General features: G+C 37.1%; 1 protein-coding gene across 3 annotated transcripts; it reads right to left on the bottom strand.

Moving 5' to 3' along the window:
• Positions 1-6,356: 6,356 nt before the first annotated feature.
• nppcl (natriuretic peptide C-like) lies at positions 6,357-8,881 on the bottom strand. 3 transcript variants are annotated; one of them, XM_084385681.1, is made up of 3 exons: positions 8,409-8,881; positions 7,148-7,321; positions 6,357-7,071 (listed from the first exon to the last, which is right to left on the bottom strand). In XM_084385681.1, the coding sequence occupies exons 2-3, from the start codon at positions 7,244-7,246 to the stop codon at positions 6,772-6,774; spliced, it is 399 nt and encodes a 132-aa protein (XP_084241807.1). In that variant the 5' UTR covers positions 7,247-7,321; positions 8,409-8,881; the 3' UTR covers positions 6,357-6,771. The 3 variants fall into 3 exon arrangements, with proteins under 3 accessions (XP_084241807.1, XP_084241806.1, XP_084241805.1); XM_084385680.1 differs by having other exon boundaries at positions 7,148-7,277; XM_084385679.1 differs by having other exon boundaries at positions 7,148-7,386; positions 8,409-8,880.
• Positions 8,882-10,600: the final 1,719 nt, after the last annotated feature.

Genomic DNA, 10,600 nt, shown 5'->3' with positions numbered 1-10,600 from the left:
AAGAAAGACATTTAGGATAAAATGTGTTTGCAAATGGTATTCTCTTAGAGAAAAGAACATTTGATTTAAGCATGTCTGTCCACCCTGACCTTCTAACAGTAACTGTTCCTGACTGAGAGTGAGATGAAGCAGGGGATCAAATCGCCCTCATCGTGAGTGTGTGACATTTACAGGAAATACCATGACCCTTCCCTTTTACACGGCCATTCCTGAATCCCAGAATCCCTCACATCGGCAGAAAATCCAATGCCTTTGTACCTGCAGAATCACTAACCAGCGCATGCGCCTTCACATGTTCATCATATGCAAGAGGTAAAACCAAGAAAACTGGAAAAGTGATTGAAGAAACAGATGATAAACATTATCAAAAGGAAACTGATTTCCTGTTTAAAACAAGAACAATCTTTCAGAGAGTGACAGGGTAGATTAATACCTTGGTGTCTAAATTTGCATAATGAATTTCATCACAAAGTATTTGATTAATCACATTATAATCTTTCTGTTATCCGCCAAATTTTGCGTTGATGTTAATTATTTTAAAAGTTGTTGACTCTTCGTCTCTTTCCTGCAATTAATCACAGACTAGTAATTAACACTGACATGATCCACGAGATTAGGTGCTCCATCATTGCATGAGGACAGATTAAAAAAAATAGATTTAGGCTTCATAGCAATTAGCTGTCATAATGTTCCACAGTAAACCTGCACTTTTGTTGCAAAATATGATCTGTAACTTTGCAAATCTACAGAATTTTCCTTTTTTATTTTGAATTAAAGTAGTCTTGTCCTCTCTATGGTGTTAAGTATCATCTGAGCTTACACTGAAGACAATTTTGGACTGTCGTGACTGCTGCTGTGGCCTTTATGATAGTTCAGAGGTCACAGAGATGAAGAGGCCAAACTGCGTTCCTCATGGGGTATTGAAGTGGGGTGTCACAATTTTAAAATTGCCATCTCACCCTTTAAGCATCACAACTTCCTTATTAAATGGGGTAGCTGTAATACTTCTATGTGCATATGAATTTAATTTCTAAATGATTCTTCTCATGAAAACAGGTTGAGAGCGCTCAGCAACTGCCCCTCAGAATAGTGTATGTATATCCCTGCTATCTGCTCCCCAGCCACCAGAGAGAATGTGCTGGACTGTCGCCAGGGTCAGGCTAAAAATACACAAACACTCGAAGGCTGACCCCGCACCCTTTCCCTCTGCGGCTATCTTGTGCTCCTGTGGAGTGACCTGCACGATCCACTTCACTCTGTGTCGACTGACTCACATGATTCAGACAGAATCAGACAAGCTTCTGAAAGTAACCCTGACTGACACAAACAGCACGTCTGTCACGTCATATTGCTGAGTTCACTCCTGATAGCTAAGACTCTTCAGCTGGAAGACTTGTCGACCAGTTTGGGATTTGTTGAACTCTGGTGACATGTAGTTGTTTGCTTAAATGCTGTTCTCCAGTGTGGATCATTCTTTAGCTCTGTGCGTTGGTATGTGAGGGCGTTATATATTAACTACTAACCATAAAGTGGCATAGCTGTTTGAGCTCAGAGTCCAGGATCTGATCTGACGGGACAAGTCTAGTGTCTCAAGCTTCATGGTATAGTGCTATCTTGTGGTCAAAATCAAAAACTGCATTTAAAGGCCCCCTGAAATCAAAATTTAAGTATTTTAGCTTTTAGGAAGAATATGTTGGCCTTAAGGTTATGAATATGCTGGTGTGTTCCAAAACAATGACAAAATTTGCATTTAGGAGATATATGCTCTCATTCCGATGAAATGGATCTCTGATTTTTATGACATCACCGCAGACTTCAGCTTCCCATAACATTTTCTGTCCAATCAAATGCTCTCTAAAATCTAAAGCGACCAGCCCCCTATGCTATAAATACCACCTGGCAAAAGCGACTGTTGACACGTCACAGAGGAATATGGGTTGCAGATGACTGTTCGGTTGCTCAAACGCTCAAGTTTTATTACGTTTTCCAACTGTACATTGGTTAAGAATGAAATGGCTAGAATTTATTCACAACTCTACTACTGAATCCAACGTATCATCAGCACTCGGAATTTGCTTCCATGGTGCTATCAAGTACGAATTGCAGTCTGTGAGGTAAACTAAATGCTATTGGCTATTTGAAAAGGGGGAGGAGCCATTCAATATGTCCCGCCTTAGCTTCCTGTTTCAGTGGAAATTACGTCAACGCATCATACAAATCTACGCGTTCCAAGGCACTTCAGTGGGCCTTTAAGAATGATTTTCATCATTTATAATGTGCAAAAATTAATTGTGGTTAGTTAATTAATTTAATATATTGTCAAAACATTTAAAACAAGCAGCTTTATCATAATTACAGCAGATATTCAGAACAACAGGGAAATGTTGGAGAAACAGAATGCAACCGGAACAATCAGAGAAACTTAGGGCTATATATACACACAAAGCTGAATGAGGAACCAAACAAGACACAGGTGAATATAATCAATGAAAAAAAATCAGAAACCATAGAAACAAACTAGCAAAGGAAACCAAGTCAATATGTGGCAACAGAGGATACATAGGGAGCAAGTTTTTGAAAATGATGTGTTCAGTCTATAGGCGTGTAAGTGACATCGCCAACTACTGGCCTGACAGCAGAATACAGTGTTTTTAATAATTTTCACTGGTTTTTGTTTTGACAGTGTTGATTACGCAAGTAAAATGACAGTCATGTCATGTTTATTTATATTCATTCGATTCACATGACGTCACTGTAGCTTTGCGCCGCCATCTTTGCGACCGCGGCGGTCTCAGTAATGCCTGCAACAACAGCCGAAAGAGGAACCCTGAACTGGTATTTTATTCTATACCAAAAGAAGAGAGAAGAGAGAATCATTTATTTAAAAGACTTGAAGTCTCATGTTGGTTTGTGGTTAATTATATTTCCATTATACTCTCAGTGGCCAACATTATAGACAGATATCGACAGATAATGTTTTGTCTTCATTTTATTGTTGGATCTATTTAAATGCACTTTATCATGGTAAGTTAGTAAGATTTGTGGTTGTTTTGAATATAACTGTCTGTCTGTTAGTTAATACCTAATCTAATAAATATTTTTCTGAAGTTCATAAAGATATTGTCTTCGTCGCATGCGCTTTAGATGTTATTTTGTGTAAGTAACGTTAACGTTAGCTCTGCAGACGATGCATAATCTCAGCCTTGAAATGCATATTAAAGGACTAGTTCTTCCAAAAATGATAATTCTGCCGTCATTTACTCACCTTCATATGCAAATCCTTAAGTTTACTTTCCGTGGAAGACAAAGGGACATTTTTGAATATGTAGCCTAATGGAGACTCTTCTTGTCGATGTAATGAAAGTGAATGAGTAACATTAGCCTACGCAAAAATAATAATAATAAAAGACCAAAAAAAAAAAAAAAAACATCACAAAAGTATCATAAAAGTGATCTAATACGACTCGTCCGTTATATTAATATCGTTATTTATTCATATGATAGCTTTATGTGACGAACAAACTGCAATTTAAGTCGTTATATTACAATCACTGAGACTGAGCTTATTACCTCTTGATAGCTTTTAATCGCAGCCGAATCATTCAAAAAGATTCGACTCGAAAGATTCTTTCATTTCGATATGTGTGTGTTAAACCTTCTCTCTGTAATTGAACATCTGTTCTTTCGGACAGATATGGCAGTCTTTTATGATATTCGGCTGATGTCTCTGGCTGTGCTGATGGACGGATTAGATAGATTCATTCATGCCAGCCGAACAGCTGCAGATTCATAGATTCATTCATGACATCGCCTCGACTCTCATGAACGCGCGCCATGAAGCTCTATGACTTAAGTATTTCTATATAATGAAAGGCCAATCGGGGCAAGCCTGGGGCAGATAATAATGGACTAAAGAAAACTGGGGGTAAAAAAATAAGGATCGGAGCCTAAAATATAAATTTTCTCCAGGTATCTCTGTCTCTCTCTCTCATTCAAATGGGCAGTTTGGGCCGCCATACCGGGCGAGTCGGTCGCAAATATGGCGGCGTTCTATTTGTAGTGACGTAGGTGGCATCTATGAATACCACTTTATACAATAGACTGTTTTAAAGAAAGCAGATTTAACATGGAAAAAAACAGGATCAGTGTCTCTTTCAATTAGAATTACAATTTCAATTTCTACAATAAAGCCAATTTCCAGTGAGTTCATGTTTCTACTCGTGGACGTCCGACCTCGAGGGACTGAACAGAAGAAATCAACTGGAGAATTTCAAAGAAAGACAGAGCACACCCAAAGCTGGGACTGAGATGGGTCTTGTGTATGTTGCCCAGTTGGGTCCCACATAGTGGCAGGTACAATCCTATATGAAATCCATATGGGCAATTAGCATGGGGCTATTATGGAACCCACAGACAATCATAGGACCCATTTCATCCCCATATGGGCCCCACATACAAATGTTGGCTGGGCTATTATGTAATCTCCACGGACCAATGGTAGTTTGAAGGTGTTTACCAGCCAGAGCCAAATTTCCGTAAAGTTTGCATTGGCAAGCTATTTCAAACTCCCAAAATGAGCATAAAACGAGCATTGCTTTGCCCTGATTTTGTTTCATATAACATCACACCAGTTCGTTCTTCGATTTCACTTGAAGTATATCGAGGCCTTAAGAGTTCTTGAACAGAAACAGAGAATCTGTGACAATATGAGGGGCCTTCAAATATCATATTTGACAATGGGAGGCCTTTAAGTCACAAAGGTTAAAGCCCCAATGAAGTCAATAATTGTATCCCTTAAAACTCATCTTTGATCACCAAAATGAAACATCTAAATGTTTTTTCCTTGAAAACAAATTTCTTCATGCCTTAAAAATAGCTTGATGTAACTACACCCATGCCTCATTAAGTATACGCGGTTCTATGAATATGCAAATAAGCCCCACCTCCTTCACTCACTCACACCAGCTCAGAGATCCACTCGTTGATAATCACTCGGTGACGTGGTAAGGTAATTTGTGAAGTCAGAAACACCAGCGATTTCAAACTGCGTTTTTGAGACTGTCTTTGGTTCACTGCAGTTTTAAGGAGAAAATACTCAGCAGTGGTGTTGACTTATGAATTTACACATGGTTTGTCTTAAAGCATATTAAAAACACCACATAGATATATAAACAACATTAAAAGCTTGATTTCCACTGTAGGGGGACTTTAAGAACTGCTGCAAGTGTAATAATTTATAAACCCTCATGTCATTCCAAACCTGTATGGCTGTCTTTCTTCAATTTCTGTTGAACACAAAATAAATTATTTAGAAAATTCACTTTTTTTAAAAGTAAATGTTGACCATATAGCTTAATTAGGTACATTTAAGTTGTTTGGGCTACTTTTATGGTACTTATGTAATTTTTGCTTCATTATTCTCAGTTCTGGTGCCCATTCACATTCATTGTATTGCAAAAAGTCGCTTGGGCATCCTGCATAATTCAGCAACATTCTGCATTACATTTTTTTGTGTTCAATTAAGTTTTGCAGATAAAAGAACACCTATAAAAATGCAATAGCTTTATACTCACTTTGGGGTAGTTTAACAAAAATAAGTAAATTCATTTTATATGAAATCATATACTGTAAAAATAAAGGATTGAAAAGAGGACAGAGATCATCATAACAGATTAATTCGCCAAATTATTTTAAGAATGGTTAGCGCCAGATACTTATTACTTATGGCTGACATATAACACCATTCAGTTCATAGAAAGAGAATGTATTCCTTTACTTATAAAATATGTAGTTCAAGTTAAGATTGTATGGCTAAACATAGTAAGGTGGGTTTTTTTCACACAAGCCATAATCCTAACACCCACATCCATTTCACATGCTGATTTAGTGGTAAGAATTGAAGGGATTTTTCATGCAGTTCCCAAATGGAAGAGGAAATAATTCTGCTTAAGAAAAATGTAGAGCAGTGCTGTTTTAACCCATTTACAATGATTGTTAATAGTACATCACATTGTTCAATAAATTGTTTCCGTGAGTAATTATTAAGTTCCTTAATTAAAATGAAATAGCTTGCACCACTAAACCCTAGGCTTCTCACTCCTTGTCACAGAAGGATGTGGATGTGTGTCAGCCTGCGTGTCCTTGAACAATGCGAGCTGATTAAGACTGAATTAAGGATGAAAATCCTGCCACACTCTTCCAATTTGCATATTTGCTTAGCGCATAAGAAAATAAATGATACAGAAACAGGTGGAACTCCTTGATTTGCAGTGTGTGGGAGAACAACCTGGGTTTAGAAAAAACACTTTATGACCAGGGAACGCAATTAAGATTCATGCAGAATCCAAAAAGAAACATGATAGGAGAAATTTTATTCATGCAAAAAGTACAGAAGGTGAGCAGTATATGTTTACGTCCTATAAATCATGCATTTTTTGAGACTACATCTACTTTAAAACTTTTGTTCACTATTAAACTACTAGTAGAATATCAAAAATGAAGGACAGTGTAGCTCATCTATATCTCAAGGAACAAGTAATACACTTTGCTTCCTTCATTAGGAAATAAATACAAATACAGCTAAACAACATGTCACTTTAAATCCAATGTAAAAATAAGTATATTGAAAGACACGATATAATGAATTTGTCCACCTATGTACAACTCTTTTCACAGGGTCCCAAACCAGACAAGAGTTTGGTAATGACATCTACCTAAAGCTAAGCAGGACAACAGTCATCTCATCGTCTCGGCCCATCTCTCAGTTCATCATTAGCAGCCGAGGCCACTCATAGAGCCGATCCGGTCCAGTTTCAGGCCAAAACAGCCTCGATTCCATCCCCTCCGCAACCGGTCAGGTGGAGCTCGCTTCTGATTGGCCATAGCCCCTCTCAAAAGGCGGAGCCAGGCATTCTCGCTCTGCATGGGTATGTCAATCCACTTGGGATATTCTGCAACCTTTAATCCAGAGCTGAAGGTCTGCATGGGATCCTCCGACTGGTCACTCGTGAGGTTCTCAAGATCATCAAGGGTCAAGAGGTCATTGTAGCGCTCAAGAAACTGCTCAATGACCTGCATTGTAGAGATAGGAAACATGTTTCAATGGCTGTTTATAAAATATACGTGTACAAGTACTGAGGAAGCCCACCTGCATGGCTTTGTGAGGGGTGTGCAGGGCTCGGGTGTGGCCCGGCACCGGATTGGCCAGAAGGACTAGAAGCACCACAAATACAGAGGAGCACAGCATGGTGCAAGTGATATTGGCCCCGGATACACCACTAATGCGAGTCGGGATTTAGATGAACGGTTTTAGATGAATACACTCAAACACAGATAAAGGAGAGAGACGCATGGGAATACGAACAAAAGAATATTCTGCAGAAAATACTACACAGTACATACAAAGAAACACAAAACACAGAAAGAGGTTAGTTTGTGTTATTGTCATGCATTTTTTGCAAACCGTTTGAACAAATTCAGCTACACAGATATTTTTAGATTATAAAACAAAATAGCATCTTGGAGTACACAACAAGATTTTATGTTATTTTTTATCACTGACTGTAATCTTATAGTGCACTCTAAAATGTTATTTTGTTTTAGGCTATATAAACAACTAAATAAAATGACATTTAAATTTTAAATAAACATTAAAATAACATTTTTAAATTATACAGTACATAAAATAATAAAATAAGATAAAATAAAATAAAATAAAATAAAAAAGACAAATCCAGGTCATTGTAGGATTTTGTTGTTGTTGTTGACATTTTCATGTAAATAAATCTATTTTTTTTGTGTTTTCCATTACAAAAATTATTCTCATTAGATTAGTTTAATTCAGTATACTAAAAACGACAATGATTTATATCAGGATAAAGATAAAGTACAACAAATACTATTATTATGATGTATAAAAACCCCATATAATATAAACTTTTTCACATTAGAGGAATAAGAATGATTTTTAAAAAAAAGTATTTGTCTGTTTTTGCATTACGGTAATGAGAATTTGAGGGAGTGCTACATTTTCATAAAAATAATGATATAATATGATTAACAATGCAACAACAAAAAAAGATTCCTTAAAGATAAAGTTCCTTCGTTTTCAATTAACAAAATATAATATTATTTTTATTTTGGGGTAAAATATGACCCCGGACATGTTCTTTGCAGGTTTTAGATTCACCCATATGCTGTGCAGAAAAAAATTGCTTGCAAAAATGCCAAATATAATTTAATATTTATAAAGTAATGAAGTCTTCATGATATATATCTAACAAAGATATAGTTAATAAGTTATACAAGTTCAGTAAAATGTTGTATTTAGTAAAATTCATGGTAAAAAAATAAATTTGGTTCCACAATTTTCACATGAAAATCAGAAGATAAAGTTTTGTTTTACTCACCAATAATAGTTCGAGGATCTTCTAAAACTTGACTGAATGCTTTAGTCCTGCTCCATCCCTCTCTCTCTCAGTTTTTGGCACCTGCTAAGAGCATCCCTGTCTTTCCCTTTACTCTCTCTTCCTTCCTCTGAGTGCAGGAATGTGATTTAATGCGAGTGGTGTTTGTATGTCAGTGTGTGTTTGTGTGAGCTTGGTGAGTATGTTAATAGTAAGCATGAGGTATCTATATATGCTTTGCTCGTCCCCCCTTCCACTCATACCACACACACCTCTTTTCCCTCCCTTTTCTCTCTCTCCTTATCTTAATGCCTCTCGGATGATGTCAGAGGTATCGAGGGGGTGTTTGATGTTGTCGGGGTGATCAGGCATGGGGATGCCACCTTCTGCCTGGAATGTGACGTCATATGCACGCACATCACAAAAGAAATCGTGACACAAATGCAGGGCACCTCAACCAGGTGTTGCCCTCCTCCGCCCTCTACTTTAAATGATCTCATCCTTCCTTTATTCATTCCTCATCCATCCATCTCTTGTCCCCTTGCATCCTTCTGTTTGCAAGGTGCGACTTTGGCTGCCAAAAGCACCACAGGCTGGCAGAATATTGTGTCTGTTGAGAGGATGCCAACACTTTTTTGGTGTACTCAACTCAAGGAGATATATAGAGCTTTCAATGTCTGTTTGGATAGGAAAGAGGCATTTCTTGCTGTTCCTGTGTCATTCGCACATGTAAAGCAAATGCTTGAGTCCTAAACTCATGGTCGACGTCCATCATCAGAATTGCATGAGAATAAAGTTACATTTTAAAGTGCATTTGCATTAGAGGTCATTTATTGAATATGAAACCTTGATTTTTCCCCCATTAATCCGCTCTTGTGGGTCACTGTGAGAAATGTCTTTGCTTTCTTTTTTTCTCTCTCTGTGAGTGCCATCACAGTCTGCCAGTGCCATCTGCTTACTGCTCCCCCCGGCCTCAAGAACATGATACAAGAGCCTACACACACGCATGCACATGCGCGCACACACACTTTGGGTTTTCATGTTTAACGGGACCCTAACCCATAGATACAATGATTTTTATACTGTACAAATCGTATATTCTATACCCTACCCCTAAACCCAAACCCACCCATCACAGAAAACTTTCTGCATTTTCAAGAGACATCACTTAGTATGATTTAAAAGATGTTTTCCTCATGGGGACCAAAAAAAAAGCGTAATTATAATATTATTGTATTTTTTTATATGTATTTTAATTTCAATAAAACAAAAATATAGGAAATTTAGATGATAGATAGATAGATAGATAGATAGATAGATAGATAGATAGATAGATAGATAGATAGATAGATAGATAGATAGATAGATAGATAGATAGATAGATAGATAGATGGTTTGATTTTAGAAGTGTAATTTCAAGTCCTAGAAAAGGCATGTAACTGAACAAAATCAAAATAAATGAATGTACGTTTTAGTTATGCTATATTTTATTGTGTAGGAATTGTGGGGAAATATATTTTTAAAAATCAGTATGCTTAATCCTTATCCATTAAATCATGAACGACTGTAAGAGTCATGTAAATTAATTTGTTAAAAAGAGTGGGAACCCTGAACAATATTCAGCTCCTAAAACTTCTGGAATCCTGAAATTAATTAAAATTTATTATTTATTAATTGTATTATTTTATATTATATTAATTATATTATTTATAAAATATACCCATATATTAAATAAATGTTTTAAAAACAAAACTAGAGCTAGGGGGACCTTCAAATATTGTTGTGGACAATGGAGGCCTTGTAGTCAAACGGTTGAGAACCACTGACTTAATTCAAGCACAAAGACAACCTTAAACGTGTTGCTATAATGCAGTGTCACAACCTAACACAATCATTTCCCTTTACCACAGCACAAACACATTATACGACTCATTTATGATCCAACTCTCACCATACAGACACAACAGTGTTCTAACAGTCTGTAATAGTCTGACAAAAACGCTTGTAGAAAACCACACACACACACACCCTGAGGTATCCCTGGCTTCATAAAAGCATCAGTGTCCAGAGGGGCTCTTGTGTTTGATCAGGTTGAAGCCAGTGTTTTTACGGTTGTGTACCCTGTCTGAGTTTCTCACACTGCGAAGGATCGCAGGTTTATCCAGCCAGCTGCTGCCACTAGCAACCAATCCAGC

The sequence above is a fragment of the Rutilus rutilus genome (assembly GCF_951802725.1).
Source record: "Rutilus rutilus genome assembly, chromosome: 17".
Classification (NCBI taxonomy): Eukaryota; Metazoa; Chordata; class Actinopteri; order Cypriniformes; family Leuciscidae; genus Rutilus; species Rutilus rutilus.
The sequence above is the reverse complement of the archived record's forward strand: the minus strand, read 5'-3'. Positions and strand labels throughout refer to the sequence as shown.

Bases quoted from the DNA above. Each gene is read 5' to 3' on its own strand.
- nppcl (XM_084385681.1), bottom strand. From the start codon at position 7,246: ATGCTGTGCTCCTCTGTATTTGTGGTGCTTCTAGTCCTTCTGGCCAAT. The intron at 7,072-7,147 runs GTGGGCTTCCTC...TCTACAATGCAG, and splicing joins CCCCTCACAAAGCCATGCAG to GTCATTGAGCAGTTTCTTGA.